The 26582-nt window shown below is 60.7% G+C and overlaps 1 protein-coding gene across 6 annotated transcripts in view; it reads right to left on the bottom strand.

Moving 5' to 3' along the window:
- EML1 (EMAP like 1) overlaps positions 1-25391 on the bottom strand; it is a 185047-nt gene extending 159656 nt beyond the window's left edge. For 3 of the 6 annotated variants that reach the window (XR_016226430.1, XM_070065387.2, XM_070065389.2), the window contains exon 1: positions 25186-25391. Coding sequence is in view for 4 of the 6 variants with exons in the window: in XM_070065387.2 (XP_069921488.2) it covers positions 25186-25213 (28 nt within the window). In the remaining 2 variants the exon portion in view is untranslated. The remainder of the gene's footprint in view (positions 1-25185) is intronic. The other 3 variants (XM_089322052.1, XM_089322053.1, XR_016226431.1) reach the window with 2 other exon arrangements.
- Positions 25392-26582: the final 1191 nt, after the last annotated feature.

Below are 26582 nucleotides of genomic sequence, written 5' to 3'. Positions count from 1 at the left end.
CCTCCAATTTCTCGCCAGGCTTTCTTCTCACCAGTCACCATGGCGATGGGAAAATATTATGCGGTGGAGGAATTATGGGAATATGAATCAGCAGAACCAGCAAGAGGACCTCTGGAAAACTGTGACTCCCCGTGGACCTGCTGCATTTGCAAAGTAAACACTCCAGGGTGACGGATCGCTCCGTGCTTCCTACAGAAAGCGGCGGCCCCTTCTCCCCGCGCCGGCCGTTTGTTAGTGTGACTGCTGCTCGGCAACCCAGGTCTGCGGAGGTCTGCTGGCTTCCTTATGTTTTAAACATGCTTCCCGGCCAAGTGAAACAGATTATTGATGTTGATTTCAGTCCCAACCTAGTTTTTAAGACTAGAGTGATGGAGTTACTCCCTGGATGGGAACTAAGACTAGAATGTAACGACTACCTTAAGCCCTCCTTCGACTTCCAATCTGTGTGTGATAAAAAAAAATTGAGTTCCTAAAAAGAAATTAAACACAAAATCCCCATTTGATCCAGCAGTTCCACCTCTGGGTGTACACCTGGAGGAGTTGACACAGGGACTAGAACCGGCACCCGCACTGCTGCGTTCGTAGCTGTAGTAGTCATGGTAGCTAAAAGGTGGAAACAGCCAAGTGTCTGTCAGGGAGAGGAAGGATGGATTGATACAACCTAGTCCATTTGTGCGATGGAGTATTACTCAGCCTGGAAAAAGGAAGGCGGCTCCGAGTCATGCTCCAACATGGATGAACCTTGAGGACATCATACCAGACACAACTGGACAAACACTGCCTGATTCTATGTCCACGAGGTCCCTGGAGTAGTCAGATTTGAAGCGACAGAAAGTGCAATGGTGGTTATAGGGGCTGGGGGAGGGGGCGGGGCCAGAATTTCCCGTGTGCTGGGGGTGGCTGGTGGTGGTGGCTGCACAACGGTGTGAATGCCTGAGGCTCGAAGCCGTCTCCCCAGATGAGCAGCACCAGCGACCCCTGGCAGCGAACCCCGGAGTGTTGGAAACGGGTTCTCTGCCTTCTGGAGACATGGCTGAGCTGAACTGGGGGTGGGGCTCAGGTGTCTGCTCTCACCAGCCCCCGGGGTGGTTCCATGGCCCGGAGGGTCGCTGGCCTCCAGGCTGCCCGATGGCTTCTCACCTGCCGAGAGCAGCACCCATGTGGTCCCCTTCCGCTTCCCAGGCCTCCACTGTGGGTTGCAGCCACCCTCCTCCAGTGAGCCCCAGTGCGGGCCTTGGGGGGAGACTGACTCCAAGGAGCCTCCAATGGGCCTGGACCCTGTCCTCTCTCGCGGGAGCTCGGCCTGGGGATCCCCCTCCTGTGTCCTTGTCCACGCGTGCACTTGGGGCTGCCACGCAGTGGGTGCCAGCGTTGCTCGTGTCACACCTGCCCGGGCATTTCTGTTCGTGGCCTTGCCTTTCCCAAAGGTGCCGCTGTTTCACTGCTCAGGGACCACTCACGATCCACCTGCCCCCATCCTCCTCGCCCCCCAGGACATCCTGTCCCGAGGGGAGGCACCTCTTCTCGGGCAGACCCTGGGGTGTGCCTTTGAGTGGCAGGGGCTCTTCGCCCAGTGGACCCCAGCTCCCAGCCTGCCTGTGCCTGCAGCCCTCTCTTCTCAGGGCGAGGGCCAGCCATGCTTGGGTTCCTTCCGTTCCCACCGCCAAGCAAGGCCAAGGGGCAGCACAGCTGCACCTCTTGGCGCTGTCATCCCCAGAGGCAGGGCTGACGAGGAGTCGGGGCTCCTGGGCAGGTGCCCCGCTTCCTGCCCTCCAGCCCCCTCCGAGGGCTCCACCCTTCTCTGAGGGTGGGGGTGGGGCATCCTCCGGTGCCCTGCCGCCTTGTCCCAGATCCAGCTTTGCCTCTGCCCAAAGTGGGAATCTCGGGTGTAGCCCTGTGGCCTTGGAGCCTGGCTTCCTGACTACAGAGTGGGCAGCCCAGGGAGGGGAAGGGTCAGTGTCCACACAAGACCTGGCCCAGGACCTGCACCTGCACTGGGCGCCCATCAAGGGCGCTCACAGGGGAAGCACCCTGGGGAGCCGTGGAAGAGGCCCCTGATGGGGCCAGGCAGGCGAACGTGGCTTTGACAGCTGTCAGTTGAGAGGGGAGACAGGGGAAGCATGGAGTTGGGGGCAGACACCTGAGGCTGCGCTCCGGCCTCTCTGAGCTGCGCTCTCCTCCTCTGTAACAGTGCAGGGCCGCGGCGAGGAGGAGGGGACCTGGCCCATGCCGGGTGCTGCTCTCTCCAGAATTCCAGGAGCCGCCTTGCCCACCGCATGGGACAGCGGGCCACAGAGGGGCTGGGGAGAAGACAAGGGTCACACGGCCACCATACAGCAGTCTCCACTGCCCCCACCCCCCGTAGGGCTCACTGGGAGCTGCCTCCTCCTCCAGGAAGCGTTGGAGACCCTCGGCTGCCCAGAGGGTCAGCAAGAAGCCAAGGGCAGCCCTGACAGCCAAACCCTACCTTCCAGGAAAGCCACAGCAGCTGGGCCCCCTCCCAAAGCCCACATTCCCCGCAGCCCCGGCCACTGCAGGGCCGGCCCCTCCCTGGTGGGGCAGAGGCGGGTGAGGCGATTTGGAGCAGGGCCTTCCTGGTGTCCCTTCGGCCCAGCCAGCCCGGCACCACCCAGGCCTGTGCTCCCCTCGCAGCTGTGCCGGGCTCAGCGAGGCCAGGGTGCGTGGGTGGTGAAGGTGAAACCAATCGGCTGAGCTGAGGGTCCAGGCCTCAGCACAGGGCAGAGAGCTGCGTGCCCACATCATCCGAGTCCCTGGGAACCTGGCAGATGCTGCCCCTGGCTACGCATCCTGCTAAGCTGAGCACTGGTCATCCTGCAGACAGTGTGTGTGGCTCCCTAGTGCGGGAGAGCCGCCCTGCCGAGCAGGACCCTCTGGGTCCGTGTGGAGCTCCGTTGTGTGAAAGAACCGAATTTTGACCGATTTTGCCATCAGTTGCCAGCTTGAAGTGACCATGAACGTGCTGCTACGAGTGCTATGTCTCAGCGAAAACACGTGTGTGCGTGTGTGTTTATGCATGCTTGTGTGCATGTGTCTGCCTCGTATACACCTGGACGGAACCCACAAGCACACACATACACACGCCAAACATGCCTCCGCAGTGGAGTCACCCAGCTTCAGTAGGGATAAGTTTTCCAAACCTGCTTTAACAATTTACACCAGCAGCGAGCGTGCATTCCAGCTGCTCCGTGTAGGCGCTAACATTAGTATCCCTTCTACACACAGTGCGAAAGCTCACAGAAACAGATCCCGTGTCAGAAGCCTGGATTTTGTTTGCTCTTATGGAGCTGTGACTGGCGGCAGGTCCAGGGGACTCTGTGAGCGCTTTATTGTTCCCTTCCTTCCCTCTCTCTCTCTCTCTCTTGCATTCAAGATTTATTTACTCATTTTACAGTAAGAGTGACAGAGAGAGAGAGACAGAGATCTTCCATCTGCTGGTTCACTCCCCAAATGACTACAACAGCCAGGGCTAGGCCAGGCTGAAGCCAGGAGCCAGGACTCCATCTGAGTCTCCCACGTGGGTGCAGGGGCCCAAGCACTTGGGCCATCTTCTGCCTTTCCCAGGAGCGTTAACAGGGAGCTGGATCAGAAGCAGAGCAGCCAGGACTCCAGCTGGCAGCCTGGTGTGAGATACCAGGTTTCGGGCGGGGACTTAACCCACTGCACACCACGATGCCAGTCCCTGGCTCCTCCATGGCTCCCGCAGGGCCAGGCCTCGGGCATTTGCGCAGACTACTGAGAGCAAACTTGGGTGACACGGGCCTGAGCTCCAGCCGGCCGGCCGGGACTACGAGACCAAGATTCATACGGGTGGCTGCAGCCTGTGTTTGGGGTTGCACCGGCTCCCACACTGTCTTCGAGGCCCTCGCGGTGAGGTCGGGGCTGGCTGCGAGGACAGGGACAGATCCCTTGGTACTGCGACAGAGGAACTGCGCTTGTGGGAAGTCATTTCCTTTGAACGTTGTAAAAGCCTGCACCGTAGCTGCCACCACCTCGCCCGGCAATCACCGAAAACGGCGGTCAGAGGAGTAATGCCACCACAAGGTGGAAGGGTGAGCGACGTCACGCGGAGGGCGGTGCCTGGGGCGGCGGTGCTGGGAACAGAGAGGGGAGGAGGGCCCCTGGGCAGCCGGCTGTTTCCAAGTGAGGGGCAACCACCGATTCCATTTTCTTTCTCTGCATTTCTCCAGTTCTGTTTCCTATACACATGCAGAATTTTTTTCCAAATGGAGTGGTTTAAACCTCATTCCATAGCTTTTTTCTTTTTTTTTTTTTTTCATTTAATTTGAAAAGCAGACAAGCAAATGGAAAAAGATGGACAGAGATCTTCCATCTGCTGGTTCACTCCCCCAAAAGCCCACAACAGCCAGGGTTGGGCCAGGCCAAAGCCAAGAGCCAGGAACTCCATCTGGGTCTCCCCTGTTGGGGCCAGACCCAAGCACTTGAGCCATCACCTGCTGCCCCGCCTCTGTGGTGTGCATTAGCAGGAAGCTGGTGTGGAAGTGCGGCAGCCTGGGCTCAGAGCACAGGGATATGGGATGTGGGCGTCCCAAGCAGCTGCTTCCCCGCCCCACCCCCGGCTCTTGCCCCAGGAACGGCGTATTGGTTTTGCGGCCACTGTCCCAGGCAGGGTGAGGGCGGTTAGCGCTCAGCTGGCCCCTTGGCGACACAGCTGGAGACAGTGGCGTTGCTTGAATGGATGTGGTGCCGCCTCTCAGCCGCTGACCGGGACAGCCCTGCCTCTCTGGCTGTGAACTGGACAGGGAGAAGGTGCACAGGACTCCTCCCCAGGCTGTGGGGAGGAAGAGGCCAAAGGAGGTGTCGCGAGTGCCCGCACGAGTGGCTGTGGATGGCAGGAAGGGCGCTGAGAGCGTCTGACAGAGTCAGGCAGAGGAGCAGGCCCTCCTGGGCCACAGCCTGGGTGCAAGCTGGCTGCGGGGTGGCCAGCAAGGGCAGCCAAAGACCAGGGAACCACCGGGGTCAGTGAAAGCAGGGAGGTGGGCTGGAGGAGGGAGGGCCCTGTCCGGCAGGCCGTAGAACTCGCCTTGAACCCCAGCCCGGACAGACAGCGTGTCCTGTGTGTGGGAGGCTGAGCCTGGCTCTGGGGAGGGACCCGGGGGGAGGGGGACTCCCTGCTCATCCTCAGACACCTGTGGTGAGAAAGCAGAGCCCCCCCCGCTCCTGCCCGCTGAAACCTGTGTCCCCCTCCCCCGACTTCTGGCCCAGTGCTTTTTCCATGACGCCCGGGCCACCTACACCACACTGGAGTACATGCGCTTCCCACATCTGGGCAGCAGCTCGTCCGTGGCCGGGGCCTCGGGGAGGTCAGCTGGGCTCCCAGCAGTGGGGGCCTGAGGCAAGGAGGGGCCTTTGCCTGGCTGAGTGCAGGGTTCTGACCCCAACGCCCTCCAGGCTGCCAGCACTGCCGTCGGCAAAGCCACAGCCAAGTAAACTCCAGCTTCTTTGCAGATCGGAGCGAGGGTGGCACCCCATGAGCGCCTTGTGCCAGGGAGCAAGGGCAGGAATGCACGCTTCACAGAAGTCCTTGTGAGCGAGCCTTCTGTTGCCTCCGGCCTCCTAGCACAGCCCCCCTGGCCGCGCCCCAGAAGCCTCCAGATGGAATGCATAATTTATGAGCACCCTCATGCATATTCATGATCTCGGTGCCTTCCAAGGCCACTCCCTAAGAATCCTCCTTGAATAACGAATCATTGCGTGAGGATAAAACGCGGCTCGGGGCTGGCCTCCGACACTGTGAGCACCATGCTCCCAACTGTGCCTGCCTTTGGACAAATGTAGGGAGACCCAAAGAATGGAGCCCCCACCCTGGGGGTGCTCCTTGGCTCCAGGGCTGCAACAGCAGGGAAATTGAGGCCAGTCTCATCCCCCGAACCAACCCCCAATACCCAGTGGGTGGAGTTCCGTGGGCTCCAGGCTGGTGAACTTGGGAACGAACTCTGCCAGCCTCTGCCGATGTAATAAGAGCACAAAACCCCCCGCAGGTCATGGTCCTTCCTGGGCCTTCGTCTCCCCACCTGTGGCCGGGGAAGGAGCTCCCTGCTGAGGATCCGGCCTCCATCACCTGCAGGATGCCCGCTTCCCGGTTCTCTTTAAGCACCTGTGAGAGCGGAGCGTCTTCCCATCCGTGTGTCGGGGCTGGGGTCAGGGTTTGAGTGGCAGGGCTTTTTCTTTCTCAGTGAGCCAGGAGGCCATGTGTATCTCAGGGTCCGCAGGCTCCAAGGGAAAACAGAACTGAGCTGCCGTTCGAGAAGCACCTACTGCGTGCCCGGGGCCCCGACTGCGTGTGTGCATCACTCACAGCTGGCCTGGCGCCTAGTAGGTGCTTGGGGACGAGCATTCCTCCCCCTCTTGTTCTGAGCAGGAAGGAGCTGCCCATTCATTGGGGTTTGTCTGTAGGAAAGTGTAGACCCCTCGGGTCTACACCTTACCTGAGGAGTTTTGTGGCATTGGGGGTGCTAAATAAGTGCCAGTTTGACTCGGATTGGGGTTGGGGGGAGCTTAAAAGTTTTCCCCCATCAGTCCCAAGCGGATGAGAGTGTTACTCACAGAACCCAAGACGGTGACTCACGTAATAACCCATCTGGGTTCCTTGCATAGAAGCAACTCACATGTGACTCAACTTTGATTTTGCTTATTGTATGCTAACTGGTACACTATCCTGTCCCTGGAAAATGTCATTTTTAAAGCTTTGCTTCGTCTGAGCATGCGTGAGCGGACGCTCAGTGTGTGTGCAAGCGAGTGTGTGTCTGCCTTGGAGCACGCTCACCCGAGGGTCCCAGGTGTGCGCAAGGCAGTTCCATCGGCACCAGGCCTGTGGGGTCACACAGCCTGCCGGGGCTCAGTGCTCTGCTGTCACCATCCTGAAATCCGTAGTAATTCTTGCACCAGGCCCTGCAAAGCGTGCGGTCGGCCCTGGGTGTGCACATGGATGCAGGCCTGCCCGTGTAAGCGTGCAAGCACACACACCCGTTGGAATGTGGGCTCAAGGCATAGACTCCAGGGCACAGGCCCATATGAGGCTGTGTGTGGGTGGGGGCACACAAGAGAAGACAAGAGGGGGTGGAGGACCACCAGGAATGTGCCCAAGACGGCAGGCCCCAGACACTGAGGTCACGAGAATCACACAGGGAGCCCTAAGGTTCAGGTCTGGGCTATAGAATGTGACACATACAACAGCTGGGGCAGGGCAGGCCAAAGCCAGGAAACTGGAACTCCGTCCAGGTCTCCGACGTGGGTGGCAAGGACCGCCTGCTGCCTCCCAGGGTGTGCATTAGCAGGAAGTTGGGATCCAGGGCGGAGCCAGGGCTTGAAGCCAGGCACTCTGATGTGGGGTGTGCTGTCCTGCCTGCCCAGGACCGTGACATCTCTCAGCAAGACCTGAGAAGCCCTCGCAGAAGGTCTTAGGTGCCGGCAGTCGAGGCTGACAACCCAGGCATTCTTTCAGGTCAGGTTTGGAACCTCCTCCGGCTCAAAACCATCTCACTGCTCCCCATGATCTGATGTGTGGGTCCCCAAGGGACACAGAGGAAAAGAGGAGCCAATGTCTGCAGTGAACCCCCCAGAATCCCCCCCAGGCCTTGCTGGCCTTGCCTTGGCATCAGTCAGGCATTGGCTCATGTGGGACAGGACCCAGTGGCGCTGCCAATCAGCTCTCTGTCTCCCAGCAGCCTGCACCCATTCATCAGGGGGTCACACTGCTCGCTCCCCTAAATCAGCAGTGTCTCCATCCCCTAACGCCACCGGCAGGCGCGGGTCCCCTTGGCACCTCCTGAGGCCCAGCACTTGCTGACGGGCTCCTGGGCACCCTGAGACCTCCCCAGCACCAGGACATTGCTCCCTTGCAGAGTGCAGCCCAGCTGGGCGAGGGGCTGCAGGCAGCAGGCGTGTCTGTGGGTGGGTGTCAGCCTCTGTCTCGTGCCCGCCACCGACCTGGGCTGGGTACTCGTGCTCTCAGACCTGCAGTTTCTTCCCCTGTGGAAGGGCCCTTGCTGCCTCTTGGCCTGGGGCTCGGCCCAGGGTGGGGTCCAGGGGAGGTTCCTGTCCCTGCCTCCTCCTGGCTGCATCTCCTCCCATGGCTCCTGTGTGGTCCTCCTGTGCCTACCAGACCCCTGCCCCAGGTCAGCAGCAACAGGAACTAGAATTTGAGTTCTGTGGGTTTTGGGGGGCCAGGAGGAGCCCCTCGTGTCCCAGGTGGCAAGCATCCATGACCAGGATAGGAACTGGCATTTTCTGCTACCTCCCCTGGGAGCGCCCTTCCCCCACCACAGCCGCCTTCAGGCATTGCAGGCCGTCTTCTGGATCCACTGAAACCACCCCAAGAGGTAGATAAGATGTCACAGAGGAGCAGCTGATGGCTCAGAGAGGCTAGAGGACTTGCCCGAGGGCACACAGCTTGCAGGCGGGAGACTGAGATCCTCACTGGCAGAGAGGCTTTGCTGCTCCCCGCAGCCCCCGCAGCCCCCGCCCAGCCCCCAGCTCCTCTGGGGCTCCAAGATCCCCCTGCTGCCCCAGGCTGCGGCTCCCCAGGACCACCCCCCTGAGCTCCCCACGCAGGCTGGCACCGCGAGCCCAGTGCCAGCCTTTCTATTATTCATGCCTCCCTCCGGCAGCCAGCCGGGACCTGGGTCAGAGGCTGCAGCTTTGCCAGGAGAGATAAGGCACCAACACCTGACTTGTCCGCTGAGCGCCATCTCCATCTCCCCGAGGGACACAAAGGCCTGTTGTTCCCGGCCCTTAGCTCATGAAAGCAGGAGAAGTCATTAGCAGGATTACGGCTGGTTAGGTTCATAGCTCTGCCCCTCCTAGGATGCAGCTCGGGTCCCGGGGGCAGGTGCCTGCTGTCCTGGGGCCAGGGCTCGGTGGCTTCACTGAGCCCTGCCATGGGCCGGCTCTGCACACACAGCCTGGAGGTCTGTGCAGCACCTCCTGGATGGGTTCCACGGGCACCAAGTTACAGGTGGGGAAACTGAGGCACTGCAAGGCCGAGTGACATGCTCCGGCCCCACGGCTGGCAGACGGCTTTGCCAGCACTCTCTGCCCTCTGCTTGGATGCCAAGATGAGTCATTTGTCCTCAGAACAAGACTGGAAGAAGTGAGTTCACGCAGAAGAACTGTGCCCGCCCACGCCTGTATCTCCATCTGTACCGTCGAGTCAAACAGAGGTCAACAGCAGAGAACGAAGCCTGGAGGTCAGCCTGCAGTCCAGCACGGGGGCCGGGCAGGCCCGCAGGGAGCCAGGACACCCACAGGGCTGACGGAGCCCCTGGGCCCACGAGGACTCCCCCAGCCCCAGAGTCTCACACGTGCCACCGTGGTGGGGAAACGGGCGGCAGAGGAGCCGGCATCCCGACAGGAAGATGGGCCCCTTCTACGCCCTGCCAGACCCTGCCACGCGGATGACGCTGCCACCTGCTGCAGGGTGAGGGGGATGCCCCAGGAGCAGCCCAGGGCTCGTGCTGAGCTTGTCCTCGGGGGTGCCTGAACACAAGCAAAGCATGGTGATGCCCCCACTGTGGGAACAGCAACTACAGCTGCCCCCATTTTACAGATCAGGAAACTGAGGCGGAGAGAAAGGAAGGGGTTCATCCAGGAGACTCAGAGCGGGAGGCGGGGGAGCCTCCACCTGGCAGAACCCTCACCCCTCCAGGCAGAACCACGTGGTAAGCCGCGCCTTGGGCCTCGGTATCCTTGATGATATGACGGGCTTGGGGGCGTGAGGAAGTGCGACAGGGGTGGCTCTAAACCTGAAGCTCTTCCCCAGGAGGACAGTGGCCAGCAGCCACAAAGAAACAGCAGGGCTGCTGCCGGTGCCTGCGAGGTGCCGGGGGTGGGGCTAGGAAAGACTCGGGGCTCACCCTCTAGCCGAGCGACCCGTGGGCTCCCCGAGTGGTGACAGCAGCCCGTGGCCCAAAAGTGGCAGAGTAGGACGTTGAAGCCAGGGGTGTCACAGGCAAAGCCGGTTTTCCCACGGCATCCCCTGCTGTTCACCCTTCTGGGACATTTCTCCCGTTAACTGCACAGTCCAGGGTTTGTGGCCGTGCCTGGGCTCTGCCATGTCAGAAAGGAGCTCTGTGAAAATGTGCATCAGGGCTGGCGCCGTGGCTCACTTGGCTAATCCTCCACCTGCAGTGCAGGCACACCGGGTTCTAGTCCCGGTCGGGGCGCCGGATTCTGTCCCGGTTGCCCCTCTTCCAGGCCAGCTCTCTGCTGTGGCCCAGGAGTGCAGTGGAGGATGGCCCAAGTGCTTGGGCCCTGCACCCCATGGGAGACCAGGATAAGTACCTGGCTCCTGGCTCCTGGCTTCGTATCAGCGCAGCGTGCCGCCCATTTGGGGGGGTGAACCAATGGAAAGGAAGACCTTTCTCTCTGTCTCTCTCTCACTGTCTAACTCTGCCTGTCAAAAAAAAAAAAAAAAGAAAGAAAGAAAGAAAGAAAGAAAGAAAGAAAGAAAGAAAAAGAAAATGTGCATGGGGCCAGGGTTGTGGCGTAGCAGGAAAGCAGCCGCCTGCGACGCCAGCATCCCGTGTGGGCGTCAGTTCAAGTCTCAGCAGCTCCAATTTCAATCCAGCTCTCTGCTATGGCCTGGGAAAGCAGCAGCAGATGGCCCGAGTGCCTGGACCCCAGCACCCATGTGGGAGCCCCTGATGAAGCTCCTGGCTCCTGACTTCAGCCTGGCCCAGCCCTGAGCATTGTGACCATTTGGGGAGTGAACCAGTGGAAAGTGTTTCTTTCTTTCTTTCTCCCCCCCCCATCACTCTGCCTTTCAAATAAATAAAATCTTAGAAAAGAGAGAGAAAAAAATTGTGTGTTTTAAGGGGCAGCAGCTGCTGCTTCTGCCTGGAAGGGCCCTGTGCACCCCCTCAGACGCCGGCTTCCCTGGGCCATAAATCACCTCCTTAAAGGGGCCGGAGGCCGGGGATCATTGTCCTGGGCAAGCAAGGCCCGGAGCAGCTGAGCCCCCAGCCCCAGGCCGGCGCCGCGGGGGCAGCTCCTGGGGCCCAGGCGCAGGCACCAACAGGACACAGCCACTCGGAACCTCCGCGGGGGGGGGGGGAGAGGAGGGAGTTTCTTTAGCCTCCAACAAAGAGCCATATTTGGGACACGCCGGGTCACCAGGGCCCTCCACACAAGGCCCCTTGTCATCTCCAGCTCCTTCCTCCAGACTCGATGCGGGCTCCCTTCCAGCGCACTGGGATCTCCTTGCCTGCCTGCTCGTCTGTCCCCCTGTCCACTCTGGGCTCCTGCAGGAGGGTCCTGGATGCTCAGTCCTCGCCCCCAGGGCCAGCAGGAGGTGCCCAGGCTGCCGAGTGAGGAGGTGCTCCTCTGCAGAGGCTTTTTATGCCTGTCCCAGAGCCCAGCACCTCCCGCTGGCCGGTGCTTGGAGACCCCTGCCGCTTTCTTGGTTCACAGACAGGGAACAGAGGTCTGGGGGGGGAGGCAGGGAGCCCACCGTGGGGCCCTCTCTGTGCCTGACACCAGTGTCCACACGGGCCATTTTTTAAAATATTTATTTATTTGAAAGGCAGCTACAAAGATGGAGACAAAGAGAAAGCTCTTCCATTCTCAAGTGGAAGATAGGCCAGGCAGAAGCAGGAGCCTCATCCGAGTCTCCCACGTGGGTGCAGGGGCCCAAGCACTTGGGCCATCCTCCACCGCTTTACTAGGCCATTAGCAGGAAGCTGGGTCGGAAGTGGAGCAGCCAGGACATGCAGGCACCAGCCTCACCCACTATGCCACAGCACCTCCCCCATAGGAAGGCCACTTCTCCAGGGCCAACCTCGCCTTCTGTGGGGCCCAGAGTGGGTATTCCTCTGGGGACAGAGGTCTGGGCCCTCAACAACAAGATGCTTGGGGTAAGCTCTGCGCCCACCTGGAGATAACAGCTTTGGGCAGCAGGTTTCACAGAAGGCTCAGCAAGCCTTGTAAACCTGGAACAGGGCCGGCACCGCGGCTCAATAGGCTAATCCTCTGCCTGCGGCGCCGGCACACCGGGTTCTAGTCCTGGTCAGGGCGCCAGAGTCTGTCCTGATTGCTCCTCTTCCAGGCCAGCTCGCTGCTGTGGCCTGGGAGTGCAGTGGAGGATGGCCCAGGTGCTTGGGCCCTGCACCCCATGGGAGACCAGGAGAAGCACCTGGCTCCTGGCTTTGGATTCGTGCAGTGCACTGGCCACAGTGGCCATTGGGGGGTGAACCAATGGAAAAGGAAGACCTTTCTCTCTGTCTCTCTCACTGTCCACTCTGCCTGACAAAAACAAACAAACAAACAAAAACAAACCTGGAACAGGCCCTGTATGTATGGAGAGCAAAGCCTGCAGGAGGGAGGGTAGAGGGAGGGGATTTGTCACTGGCAAGGAGGAGGATGCCAGCCCTCCCTCAGGGGCCCCACGTGGTGGGGGAGAAGTCCCCTGGGTTCCCCACCCAGAGCCCGCAGCAGCTTAAGCTTCCGGGTGGAGAATCCTGTGTTGGTGTCCGTAGTGGGCAGACTTCAGGTCCCAGTCCCTGTGAGTGTTTCCTGAATGGGCAAAGGAACTCGCAGATGCCAGCAAGTTAGGGATGCAGGCCAGCCCTACATGCAGTCCTGGGTACCCTCGTAGGAGAGGCAGGAAGAGAAGGCAGAGCCTGTGGGGGCGAGAGATGCCTGGAGCCCCTGCAGGGCAGGGTGAGAGCCCCTTCTGGCACAGCCAGGTAGTGTCACGGCACACACAAACAGCCAGGTGGCTGCACAGGACCAACGGCTGCAAGCATCAACCACGTTCGTGGAGAAATGGGTCCCAGCGAGGGTGCCAGTGTGCGTCACTGTGTTGGTGGCTGCGCTCGCCTGAAACTCCACGGAGCCTTTCTGAGTTCGGATCCTCATTCGTCCCCCGTGAGCAAGCAGCCAGGGACGCGTCATCAGCCACAACTTGCACGAAGCAGGACTTGCAAAGATCACACAGCCCCAGGTGGCAGAACACAGGAGTACTCTGGGGACGCAGCGGCAGGGTGAGCAGAGAGCCTGCCCGGAGCCCAGGGCCCCCGGCTGTGTCCCGCAGACTCCACACACACCCAGGGGACAGGGAGGGCCTCGCCTGATCCTCCCAAGCACAGGACGTTGGCTAATTGTTCCCCTGGGGCGGCCAAAGGTGTGCTGTCCTGGGGTGGATCTGTTTCCACCAGTGATGGTGACAAGCTGATTGTGTCCCTCACTCCCGCCCAGACCTGGCTCGGGTTGCACAGCATGATCGGTCTGACCACTGGTGCCTGCACAGCCGCCAGGCCTCCGGGAGGGCGCACCTGCACCAGAGCTCCCCACGGATGCACAGACAGACGTGAGCTCGGCGAAGCCAGGGGGCCGAGGCCTGAGACCTCACACAGAAGCATGAACAGCCCTCACCAGACACCCAGGTACAGTCGGGCCTGACTGCTCAGAGCACAGGTCGCCTGCGTTTCCCAGGGCTCTGCACCCTCGGCCTGCCCCGTCCAGCCAGGCTTCAAAGCTGGGGAAGGAATCACACACTTGCTGCTGCTGTTTGTCGCTTTCTAAATGGGCTCGGGGCCACAGTAGCCTTCAGGCTTCGAGCCATCTCCATGTCCCCGCCTCAGACCAGTTTTCAGAGGAGGAGCCCTCACCCCAGGTGGCAAGTCAAGCAGCAGATGTCCCTGGGTCACCACTCTGGGCCAGGACCCATTGGAGCCCTAGACCAGGTGCTGACACTGTCCCCATTTTACAGACGGGACAACTGAGGCTTAAGATCACAGAGCCAAGAGGCAATGGCCAGTAAGTGCCTGGAAAGCTAACTTGTGTCAACAGGTACTATGGCACAGCAGTTGGACTCCTAGCGGCTCTACTTCCTGTCCAGCTCCCTGCTAATGGGCCTGGAAGGCAGCACAGGATGGCCCAAGGACCTGAGTCCCTGCCACCCACGTGGAGAATGAGATGGAGCTCCTGGCTGCTGGCTGCAGCCTGACCAGACCTGGCTGTTGTGGCCATTTGGGGAGTGAAGCAGCAGACAAAGATCTCTCTCTCTCTCTCTCTCTCTCTCTGTTACTCTGCCTTTCACGTACATAAATATTTTTAAAAATGACAACAGCAGCACACCAACCCCTGGTGAGATGGCGTTTCTCACGGTCTGGAAGGACTGGAATCAAAGAAGCAGCTACAGAGTTGGGTGGGAGGGGCAGAAGGCAGTGCCACGCCCACTACCGCTGGTGGGGATGGCGTGGCTGCCGGGAACACGCGGCGGGTCCTCACAAGACCGCGTAGGAGTTACCAGCCGGCCAAGCAACTCTGCTGCCAGGCACATACCCGAGAGGAAGGACGACCCGTGTTCACATGGCAGCCCCTGCCCTGATGGGCGTAGCAAGAGTGCTTGCAACAGCCACGTGTAGAGACGCCCCGTGTCCAGCTGCCGATGGGTGGGCCTGTGCAGCGGGAGCTAGCCACACAGTGGAATGTTACTCAGTTCTGACACACACACCATACATACGTGCATACATGCTGCAACACGGAAGAGCCCCGAAAACCTCAGGCAAGTGACAGAAGCCAGCCGGATCACACATCATGTGATTCCACTTCTGTGAAACACCCAGTCCACCTCTAGAACCAGACAAGAGGTGGGTGGTTTGCCGGGACCGGGGCGGAGGGCGAGCAGAGGGTGGGGTGACTGCTAAGGGGTGGGGTGGGGCTCCTTTGCAGGGTGATAAAAGTGTGAGAAAACTGATTGCCCTGACGGTTGCACAATTCCGTGAGTGTGCTAACAAGCACGCTTTTCGATGGCTGAATCATATGACAATCTCAACAGGGCTGCTCCACCCCCCAAGAAAAAGTAACGGGACCAGGATTAGAACCCAGGACTCTCTCCACGGGAGCCGGCAGCCTCAAGCAACCTTGGCCTTTACTTTGCCCTCCCTGTGTGACCTCAGAGGAACCTGAGATAGCTCCCCTGCCTGGCTCCTCTCACCCCAGATCCCCCCCACCCCAGCCTCAAGGGAGCTTCCGAGCCAGGACCTCGCATGCTCTGAGCAACGCTGTCCCTGGGACATGCACCCACCCGCACTGGGCCCCAGGAAATCCCGGCTGCAGCCAGACCTCCTGTCCCTTGCAGCCCGGGTGGATTCCGACTTGGCGGTGAGCGGGCGTCCTCCCAGCACCCAGGACACCCACAGTCTGGTGGACGATGTCACAGCTGTCGCTGTGGGGCACCTGTTCATAGCACCTCCTCCCCTGGTTTCGGGTCTTTGCTGAGGCTCACTGCTCTTTGGATAAGCTCAAAAATTTCAAGATGAAAAGAAAGGGGAATAAAGTATATAAGGGGTGTTTCTTATTTTCATTTTTATTTATCATTTAAGAGACAGAGCGATACTCTCTGCTCCTGTCTGCTCGTTCACTCCCCAAATGCCCACAATTGCCAGGGCTGGGCCAGGACAAAGCCAGGATCTGGGACCCTCATTCGGGCCTCCCAAGTGGATGACAGTAGCTCAATTGCTTGAGTCATCAGCACAGCCTCCCGGGGTCTGCAACTGCAGGAAGCTGGAGTCGGGAACCAGAGCCAGACAGTGAACCCAGGCGCAATGTGGGATGCCAGCATCTTCGCCAGCGTCTTAACCACTGCCTCAACACCCACCTCCTATTCTGGTTTTGTTTGCAGGTCTATCACTCCTGACTCAGCCAACTATCTATGGAGAGTTGGGGCCCCTTCCCGTGTACATTGCCAACCCTGGGGAGACACAGGGCCCCCTGCAGGGCTGCTGTCTGCCTGAGGGCAAGGGAGGGGTGGCAGGCTTCTGCCTGTGGGTCTGGAGCCAGGCCTACAGTCTCCACGTAAGGCTCTTGCCCGTGATCCTGCAGGGATGCTAAGCCCAGGGCCCCAACCACTGCAGGAGGCAACCCTCCTTGCTCCGCTCAGCCCACCTTAGGGCAAGCCAGGCAGCTGCGGCACCCTGGATGCCAGGGCTCAGCCCCTCACTGCAGCGCCGGGAGAAGATCCAGCCCTCCTGGGGGCTCAGGTGCACTCCCAGGGCAGGTAGGATCCCCAGGTGACTTCTTTTTCTGGGAGTGCTGGCTGCTTTCCTATCTCTTTAACGGGGCTCCCCCGACATGTCTGGGCCTGTGGGATGGGGACGGTGCCCCTGACAGAGCTGGGACAAGCCCGGGGTGGAGGGAGCTGCCCCAGGGCCCCAGGCAGCTGCACACTAAAGCAGAGTGCTCACCATTTGTGCTTCTGTCCCTGTGAGGGGACACAGCCCAAGGCTCTGCTCCAGCCTCAGCCGCACTCCTCTGGCGTGGAGGTGCCAAAAGCACCTGCCAGTAGCAGAGTGATGTGGGGTGCAGCCTGGGCTTCCTGGAGGGGCCCCACAGCTACTGAGCCACTCTGGTGGGCAGGCGGAGCTGGGGAACAAGGCTTGGCAGCTCCACACAGTTGGCAGGGGCTTTGGAGGTGCCCCAGACCCTTGGCGTCTGCTTTTCTCTGGGAGTTTCTCACCTGGCCCCAGAACCTTTGGAAAACTCCCCAGAGGCCAAGGGCTTGCCTGAGGCCAGGGCTTGCCTGAGGCCGGCACTTGGGTGTCAGGGCCGGGCTCAGGGCCAGGCCTCCAGGCTCTAAGCTCAGCGCTCTCCCGGAAGCGCCCTGCCCCATCAAGAAGTGTAGAGTGAATCCAGTTCGCATCTTAACTCCCGACAGAGCCTTTTCCTCCAGCCTTTCCCAACCCAGCTCCCTGCTTTGGAACTCACTATGCTCTTCTGTCTCTCCTCTGATGGCCAAACAGCAAACCTCGAGCTGAGGCCAGCACACCTGCCACGCGGGCCCAACTCTCCTGGTTACGCACTATGCCACCTTGGGCCAGTCACTCTGCTTCTAAACCTGTCTGCTCATCTGTAAAATGGAAGGACAACACTTACTGCGTTGTTAGAAGAGTCAAGTGGTACTAGGTGTGCAAAAGGACCTGGAGGGGGCTGGCGCCGCGGCTCACTAGGCTAATCCTCCGCCTGTGGCACTGGCACTCCGGGTTCTAGTCCCAGTTGGGGCACTAGATTCTGGCCCGGTTGCTCCTGTTCCAGTCCAGCTCTCTGCTGTGGCCCGGGAAGGCAGTGGAAGATGGCCCAAGTGCTTGGGCCCTGCACCCGCATGGGAGACCAGGAGGAAGCACCTGGCTCCTGGCTTCAGATCGGCGCAGTGCGCTGGCCGTAGAGGCCATTTGGGGGGTGAACCAACTGAAGGAAGATCTTTCTCTGTTTCTCTCTCTCTCTTTCTCACTGTCTAACTCTGCCTGTCAAAAAAAAAAAAAAAAAAAAAAAGGACCTGGAGGGAAAGAGCCATCACTTAGGTAGTGCCTACTGTATACATTCTTGTATAGTCCTCTGGGAAACCTCAGGCTCTTCCCTGCAGACAAGGAAACCAAAAAGAATCAATGAAGGCAGATCCATGAAAGGAGACCCAGGGATGGAGCCCCTGCCCTGCCTCGCGCCGCAGTGCCTGGTGGGACCCTGCACACAACAGGTGCTTAAGAAGCCCCGCTGAGCCAGTGCACACCATCCCTTGAGGGAGAAGGGAGGATGGGAGCGGCAGGAAGGGTGTTTTCTGCCACTGCACTGGCCCATGACATGTTTTTCCACGCGAAATAAATGAGGCAGGATTCCTGGAAGACGTATTTAAACTGGGCGGCAAGTTGTCTAAACAGTTGAGCTCAGAGGCTGGAAGGCGGGGCCCAGGGCTGTGGGCATGGCTGGTTCCAGCCCGGGCTCACCAGTCCCGCCACGGTTCCTGATTTTTCCCGGCAATAAAGATGGCCTCACCTGCTCCCGGCAAAGGGCTGGGGATGTTGTTTTGACCCAGGTCTTAGCTCAGCAGGCAAAACACTGGACTCCACGGTCCTCTGAGAGGCTGTCGGCGTCACTGGCGTTTGCTGAGTTCCGTGGGTCCTATTAAACGTCACGGTTCACCTGGTGATGAGTGCGGGCCTGAGTCTGTGCTGAGCAGGCAGCGCCTCTGCTCCCGTCCTTATGCCCGAACAGCACAGCAGAGCAGCTCACGGAGCACGCACGCCGTCGGGGCCGTACGTCATCTGCAGCTGCCTTAACGCCCACGGGAGGTGTGCGTGGGTTCTGTGTGTGGGACCGGAGTGTCCCTGGATTCGGCACACTTCTGGCAAGAGTAGGCAGACACACACAAGAAGCTCCAACAACTCAACAGCAGGATAACCATGAACCCAACTTCAAATCGGACAAAAGACCTGAATAGACACTTTTCAAAAGGAAACACACAACCGGCCGGCCGATCTATGAAAAAAAGCTCAGTGTTGGGCCGGTGCCGTGGCGCACTAGGTTAATCCTCCACCTGCGGCGCTGGCATCCCATATGGGTGCCGGTTTCTAGTCCTGGCTGCTCCTCTTCCAGGCCAGCTCTCTGCTGTGGCCTGGGAGTGCAGTGGAGGATGGCCCGAGTGCTTGGGCCCTGCACCCCATGGGAGACCAGGAGGAAGCACCTGGCTCCTGGCTTCAGATTGGAGCAGCGCCGGCCGTAGGCGGCTGTTTTGGGGGTGAACCAATGGAAAGAAGACCTTTCTCTCTGTCTCTCTCTCTCACTGTCTAACTCTGCCTGTCAAAAGAAAAAAAGAAAAAATGGTCAGTGTCACTAATGATGGGGAAATGGAACCCGAAGCCACAGCGAGCTGTCACCTCGCACCCACCACAAAGGCCCGGATACCTACCACGCGCTGGTGAGGATGTGCGGGAATGTAAATTAGCACAAACGTTGAGGAAAACCGTACAGAGGTGCCTCTCAAAATAATTAGCGACAGACCTCCCGTGTGACCTGGCAGGCCCACCACCGGGCGTGCCCCCAGGGGGACCAGGTTCTGGGTGTCCAAGAGCCAGGCACTCACCTGCGTTGGCCGCAGTCTTATTCACAACAGCCAGGCATGCACTCCGCCGCAGGTCCATGGAGAGACGAGCGGCTACCTCTGTGCTCTTAAATGTAAATTCACGCTTGTGGGCGAGAACCAGGTTTGGAAAGATCCTGGCCTTGGCTCTGCGATTTGCATCTCCACAGTCAAGCAGGAGCCACCTGTTGGGTGCTGCCTGGCCACAGTATGTTCTGAGTGTCCATAAAATACATACATAAATAAATTCAACTAGGGGAAGGCAGACAGCATGCTACTGCTCCCTCCCTCTCTCTTGCCAACAGGTGTGGCCATGTGACCTGGGTTAGCCAATGAAACACCAGCAGCAAATGATCCGCTGCTTCCAGGTGGGAGCATGTAACTGTCGGTATGGTGTCTCTGCCTCTGTCTTCCCCAGCTGCAATGACTGGGGAAACGTAGTTCCGTTTGCAGGCATCGTGCCGAGCCCTGTGTAGCAGGCCCAGCACGGAGAGTCGCCAGACCTGCAAGAAGCTTTGCATGAGTGAGAAATACAGCTTTGTGGCTGGGAGCCACTGCACCCTGCTTAGTCCACAGCGTAGCAAGTCCATTCTCACTTGGGGTATAGTTAGATAAAAAAAAGGGGGGCAGTTTTGGTGAACGTAAATATCTGAAATAGAAATACCAAGTGTAGAAATCTCTCACGGATGGCCCTGCACGTCCCAGCAGCCTGTGTGTGTGCTGTATTTTGACGACACAGTATCGAGAAAACAGTAACAGCTAAGTGGGTACAGATGCTAACAGCTTGGTTTCATTTCAAACGCACGATAAATCAAAACAAAACCTATCTTGCTATCTCAAGAATGCTTGATCTGAACTGGTCCAAAAGTTAAAAGAACAGGGGCAGCCATTGTGCCCGGCAGTGAAGACGCCTCGTTGGGAGGCTCGCATCCCACACCAGAGAGTCTGGGTTTGAGCCCTGGCTCCAGCTCCTGACCCAGCTTTCTGGAGTCAGTACCTGGGAGGCAGCAGCGCTGGTTCAAGGAGTTGGGTCCCTGCTTCCCTTGTGGGAGACCTGGGTTGAGTTCCCAGCACCTGGCTCTGGTCCCAGGCCCAGCCCTGCCATCGCAGGCATTTGGAGAGTGAACCGGAAGACTGGAGCTTTCTCTATCTGTTTCTCAGTCTATCTGTCCCTCACGTGAATAAATGAGAAGAAAAGAAAGAACAGGAATGGGTAATTGTCCTGACTAAGCTGGGTCCCTAACAGCTTCTCACATGCCCCGAGGGTGCCTCAGGTACCACAGCGAGGCCTCTAACGCTGCCTTCACTCCTCTGCTCGTCACGCTCTGCAAGCTACACCTGGGGCTGCAGGTGCGCAGGTGCCTGAACTCTGCCTGGCTTCGGACTGGGACCCGTCCGCAGCTGCAGCAGGAGCCTGTGGACTCTAGGCTGGGTGGGTGACAACAAATAACCTCTCTGAGGCCAGAATTGGGGAGGGGATACCTGCCCCAGGTCGCAGGGTCACCAGGGTGCAGCCACATCTGGACATCCAACAATGGGGCACTCCTGGGAGCAGGGCAGCGGTCCAGCTGGCTCTGTGCCATGCTGTCACCCAACAAGAGGAAGGAAGGGGATGGGTCCCCGGGGGCTGCAGAATGCAGGGAGGGCCCCCTGGAGGAGGCAGATCTCTACCGAGTGGGGAGGGGGAGAAACGTGAGCAGAAGTTGGGGGCTGGACCAGGCCTGTGGTCCAGCTCACCACCCCCACATCTGAGTGACTCGGAACCAGACTCTCCTTCTTGTGGGCCTCAGTTTCCCCCTGCACAACACGAGGTGCCCCACGTGGGGAGGGTGGTGTGAGCTGAGATGCAGCACAGTCCTGGGAACACCCACACCCAGCCTCTTGTGCCAGGTTGCTTGGTGCCACTCAGGCTAAGACCTTCCGGTCAGCGGCGCAGGTGGCCGGGACACCTGTGGCAAAGGCTTACTGCGATGGCCACCACCCACCCCTCCACCCCATGAGGTTCTCTAGGAGTGGAGAGGCTATATGGTATCCAGTACGACACTCCCAAGGTCACCGTGTCACCTCCACTTTCACGCAAGACTGTGGGGGTCAGAGAGGAGAAGGGGCCTGCCTGTGCCCACAGAGGGGCACCAGTAGCTCAGACCCTGCCCACAGGCTCCCGTCACACCCAGGAGCTCTCACACACGGCCCGGAGCCATCACCAGGGCCCAGGGGGCACCCCTAGACTGCTGAGAGGCACAGGCTGGCCCTTGGGGTTCCCCCCACCCTGTCTCCCTCGGACCTGCCTCCCCCGGGCCTCTTAGCCTTCGCTGTCCTCTCCTGTCTCCACCCACCGTGCCGGTGCCACCCAAGCCATCAGCACCTCCCATAGCCACAGGCAAACCTGAATTCAGCAGCCTGTCTAGGAAGCTGAGCCAGGCAGCCCTCACCTACAGCAGGGGCTCAGGCCCGGCCCCCACCTGTTCCCCTCCAAAAGCAGCCCCCCCCCCAGCCCTTCTGCTCTGAGCAGCTCAAGGATTTTGTGTTTTAAGCTCCTCATGGAGATGCTCGGCACAGGCCCCGGGGGGGGGGGGGGGGCTGGTGGGTCAGCATCTGGGAAGGAGGACGAAAGCCTGGCAGGTGCTCGCTGCCCCGCCCAGGGAACCACAGGACCGCCCAGCACCGCCTCCTGCACCTCGGGGGCTGCCCCACCTCGCCCTCCCCCGTGACTGCAGCCGGCCCAGCCTCTCCCCAGACCTGGGCACTGGGTCATCTCAGAGGCCATGCCCATGCCCGGGACCACCCCAGCCCCTCTGCCCCGGCCAGCACTCGTCTGCCCAGAAGCAGGGGAAGTGACAACCTGCCACGTCCCCTCCTGAGAGCGTCCGCTTCTTGGGGACAGAGGGCATGGCTGGGGAGAGGTCTCCTGGGAGAACCCGAGGTGGGTGCTGGGAGGGGCCAGGATGAGCAGAGGAGCTGCACGCATCGTGAGGTCTGGGGACAAGAAGCTGGGATGCAGAAGGAATTGGGCGAGGTCAGGGTGCCTCGTGCCAGGGTCCTCAGGCCCTGCCCACGGGAAAACCCCTTGGAGCTCAGAGACAGTACCAAGGTGCCTTTGCACATGAGAGAGCCATTGGGCATCCCACAGCATCCCTCGGAGACACCCCCAGGAGCTACAGAGCACTGGGGGAGGCGTGAAAGTGGCCGTCTCCCCCAAAGGGCACCTGTAACACCTGCAGCCCACCTGGGGCACCAGTTCAAGTCCTGCTCCCCGCTAATGCACCTGGAAAGGCAACAGAGGATGGCCCGAGTCCTCGGGCCCCTGCCTGCACCTGGAGACCTGGATGGAGTCCCAGGCCCCTGGCTTCTGCCTGGCGTGGTCCCAACCATTGCACCCATTTGGGGAGTGAACCACCAGCGGCTGGAGGATCCCTTTGTCTCCGCCCCTCTCTGTCACTCCTCCTTTCAAATCATGTTCTTATAAACGGGCACTGGCCAGGGCAGCCACCTCTCACCGCACACACGGGGGACTGGGGCCCCGAGGCGCCGTGAGACGGGAAGGTTCCAGAGGGGGAGGAGGGTCACTCTGCTGACCGAGCGCTTGCTTACCACGCCCTCCACCCCCGGGCAAGTGCCCACTCCACCCCCGGGCAAGTGCCCACTGCTCACCGGGGACTCCCCCAGGGCCACAGAGCCAGGGTGAGCAGGGACTTGGGCGCTGGGCTCTGACTGCCCTGCGTTCCTCGCTCCCCTGGGAACACAACAGCCTATTCTTGGGTGCTGGCAGTCGTCAGCTTGCCCTGCTGGAAACTTTCCCAAGGGGGAGGCAGCACTGAGAGGCACAGAGGCGGAGAGTCTCTTCCTGCGGATTCTGTTGCGAGGGGAGGGGGGCGTGTCACCAGGTCAAAGGCAGGAAACCAGGATCCACAGGCCCAGGAAGAGGGGAGCCAGCCCTTCTGGAGCCTCCCACAGACCCCTGGAGGGACATGGCAAGCCCCCCATTTTACGGATGAGAAGACTGAGGCCCGGCCAGGGGACCCGACTCCTCTACGAGCCTGGCCAGGCCTGGAATGCAGGCAACTGTAAGGGAAGCACCTTGGCCGGCCAGGGTGTGTGGGCGGGCAGCTCTTGGTGCCTGCGCATTCCTGCTATAAATACGATGCTGACTCCCCGGTAACCTTAGCCGCCGGGTCTGTCCGCCCAGGCACGGGGCCATAAATCCCAGAGCCCGCTGCTCCCGCCCTGCTCCGCTCTGCAGCGCTTTCCCGGGCCCTGGGCAGGCTCCGCGTTTGCTCACGGCTCTGAAGTGCTGGAGGCTGCGTTGTGCTGCGTCTCCAGGACAGAAGAGTGGCCGCTGAAAGTCAAAGGCCCCCCAGAGGTGTGTGGGGATGGGGGAAGCCCCAGGAGACGGCCCAGACCTGGGTTCTGGGCAAACAGTGTCAGGGAGCTGGGTTCGAATCCCCGTCCTGCCAGGGAGAAGCCGATGGACCTTGGGCAAGTCCGGGCGCTCTGAATACTTCACGCTCTCCCGGGGAGTAAACACAACAGCACATCCACGACAGCGGGGACACAGCCCATGGTCCGGCCCCGCATCCCCCTCCCGGGCACAGCTGGCCCATCGGTGTGACAATACCAGCAACGCTGGCACGGCGAACAACCAGCTGGGGTCACCTCGAGTGTCCCACGCTTCCGAGCACTGAGGAGCTGATGTCCTCTTACTGCCCCCATTGCACAGCTGAGAAAACGGAGATCTGCCTGAGGTGACACAGTTGCCACAGGCCCGCGGATTGGTGACGGACAACAGGCAGGATCCCCGCTACGGCCTGAGCTGCAGCCCACACAGCTGGGGAACCTCCCCCCTGAGCACAGACAGAACCCGCACCCAGGCACTGCCATTGCTCCTCAGTACCAGGCCTGGCGGCCAGGCCGAAGACCAGCAAGCATTTCCAGACACCCGAGCTGCGGGCCCAGTCGGGGCAGGGCCAGCGTGGAGCCCAGGCCCCACCGCCGGGCCTCCAGGTTGCTCAAGCTCAGGGCCCCTTCCGTCGCCCCAAGGGGCTAAATATTGTCCTGGCTTCCTGAAATACCCTTCCCGGCGCGGGCGGGTGGCTCTGCAGGGCCGTGTCCCCGCCAGAGGGAGAGAGCTATTCCCGGGTCGCGTCAGGTGCGGCGCCCGGCCAGCCAGAAAGCGCCGTCCCCCGGCCCCCTTAGCCTCCGCCTTCACACCCCGGCGGGCAGTCCCTGGCAGCCAGCACGCCTGGCACCTGCTGGAGACGGCGAGGTCAGGCCACATTTGTCGGTGTCCTCCTGAGCACACACACACAGCTCCCAAGAATGTCCGTCAGACACCACACACCCACACCTGCCCCTGCACCCCTGGACGGTGTGGGGCGCGTACCAGGCATCTCTGGGGCAGAGTTCTGTGGGCCAGGGACCCCCCACATGTGCAGGAAGGGGGTACCCGATGCACAGGCTCCTTGTTCCTCTGGGGACGTGCACTGCCGCCCACGCAGGGACCACTGAGCGCTCACTACACACCTGGCTGTAGCAGCCACGTTCATGCAGCGTTTCATTTTCACAGCCACCTGGGGGTGGGCACCGCACCACTGCCTAGCCGCCTACCCAGGGTCACCCAAGCTGGAAGTGAAAGAATTGGAATCCGAACCTGAGTGGCAACCCCCAGGCGGGGCTGTCACCAGCCACCACTCTGCCCAAGGCTGACTTGGGGGGATGTCACATCCTGACTCGTCCTTTAACTGGACGGAGCTGGGGACAGCCAGTCCCCACCGCGGTCTGCCCCCTCGGAGGGCAGGGGACCCGGGACTCTGACCAGCCCTGTGCCCCTTCTGCCTCGTGTGCGGGACCAGAGCTCAGAGCGTCCCAGAGGGCTCAGATTCTTGGAGAAGCAGATGGAAGCTGTAGCCTCTCCCCCACCCATGCCCCGAGGGAACTGTCACTCACGCTTATGTGCATGCAGTTCCAGGGCCCTGGTGGCACCCTGAGCCCACCCTGGCATCCGTTCCCAGCCTAGGACCCCTCCCCCAATCCCGTGGGCCAGCCCCGGTAGACCCGCTGACAGCCCAGGAAGGGCGGGCTGTAGCCACGGCTTCCTGCTCTGGCCCCTGGTAGATCGCAGCTTTCCGAGTCAGGCGCCCCCTTCAGGGGCACAGGCCCCCAGGCACCAGGCTCGAGGAAGGGGGTCCAGCCTCACAGCTGCCTGCAGCCCGCGGGGGGCCCCAGTGCCCTCGGCGTCCGGCAGCCTTGGCTCCGTGAGCCAAGCCACGGCGGGTAAATATAGCACTGCCACTCACCGGCCGAGGGGCCCTCGCAGTCCGACATGGTGCGGGAGATGGGTGGCCGGCTGGCTCGTGGCCCTCAGGGACGCTCAGAGCCCTCGGTGGCCGTCAGGCACCAGCAGGGCTCAGGACTGCTCTGTGTCTGGCCTCCAGGCAGCGTCCCGCCCCGGCTGGCCTGGCCACCTCCCCCCCATGCTGGGCTGGGCAGATAAGAATGAGCTGCGGTGCCAGGAGCCTGTGCGATTGGTGGATAAATCTGGGCACTGCCCTCCCCTGCCCGGGGCCTCTCGGGCAGCCCCGGAATGTTGCCCGCAGAGCCCCTGCACCCATGGGTGCCTGCTCAGTCCCCACGCCCCTGGGTCCCAGCTACTCCGGAGGGCTTGCCTGCTCCCTCCCTGGGCATGGTTCCAGCCGCTCAGCCAGGGACGGGCATTCAGGGAAGAGAGCGAGAAGGACACCCCCCACAGGTGTATGCAGGTTCCGGGAGCTGGCCCAGTGCTGCCTCACTCATCACCTCGTTCTGCCCCCCGGCCTGAGCCACTGTGACCCTATGTCCATGACCCCGAGGGGTTAAGTGACCCACCCAAGGCCACCCAGCCAGTGCGGGGTGTAACCGGGATCAGAGCCCGGCTGTTTGTCTTCAAGGCTAGAGAAGACGTGACCCTTGCCTCTGCTTGACCAAGAGCAGTGGACACCTATGGTCACGCACTGGGTGCTATCGGCTCCACAGGGGTCGAGGGGGCTGACCAGGGGTGTGGGGTGGGGGGCTCCCGCCCTGGCACCCACCTGATTCTGTGCCTGGCACAGCGAGAGTGCTCAGGACATGTTCCCTGTGAGAGCACACCCCAGCAAACACTTAGCATGCACTTGCTATGTGCTTGGCTGAGAGCCAACCCAGCCCCTCTCCGGGTCTCCACGAGGTAAAGGGCAGGTCCTGCCAAGAGCCGGAGCCCCCAGAAGCCTCACCCCAGGGCCCCCTCAGGCTTCCTGCACAGCACGGGTGGACTGAAGTGGTTAAGGAGATGAGGCAGAAGCGGATTGAGATGCAGGAGGGCTTCCTGGAAGAACTGGCGTTTAGGGACAAGAAGTTTTTCAAGAGTATTCCAGCAAAAGAGACTAGCAGGTGCAAAGAGGGAAGGCAGCACAGCCCAAGTGGAGAGTGGCAGGTGTCCCCAGCGGAGGCCGCTGCTTGTGGAAGTGGAGGCATCCGGGGACAGGGGATTCAGGGGAGGCTTCCCGGAGGAGGGTGCAGATGCCGGCGCCCACGAGCCTCAGAAGGAGGGAGGGGAGCAGCACCCGAGGCACCCGCACGGCTCTTCCACCCACACCGAGGCTTTCTCAGCTCCGAGAGCGGGAGGGAAGGCGGGGGGGGGGGGGGGGGGAAGAAGGGAGGCTCTGAACTCCGAACTCAG

This window comes from Oryctolagus cuniculus, chromosome 20 (assembly GCF_051225735.1).
Source record: "Oryctolagus cuniculus isolate XC-2025 breed Fujian yellow rabbit chromosome 20, ASM5122573v1, whole genome shotgun sequence".
Lineage (NCBI taxonomy): Eukaryota > Metazoa > Chordata > Mammalia > Lagomorpha > Leporidae > Oryctolagus > Oryctolagus cuniculus.
This window is presented reverse-complemented; position numbering and strand designations above follow the sequence as displayed.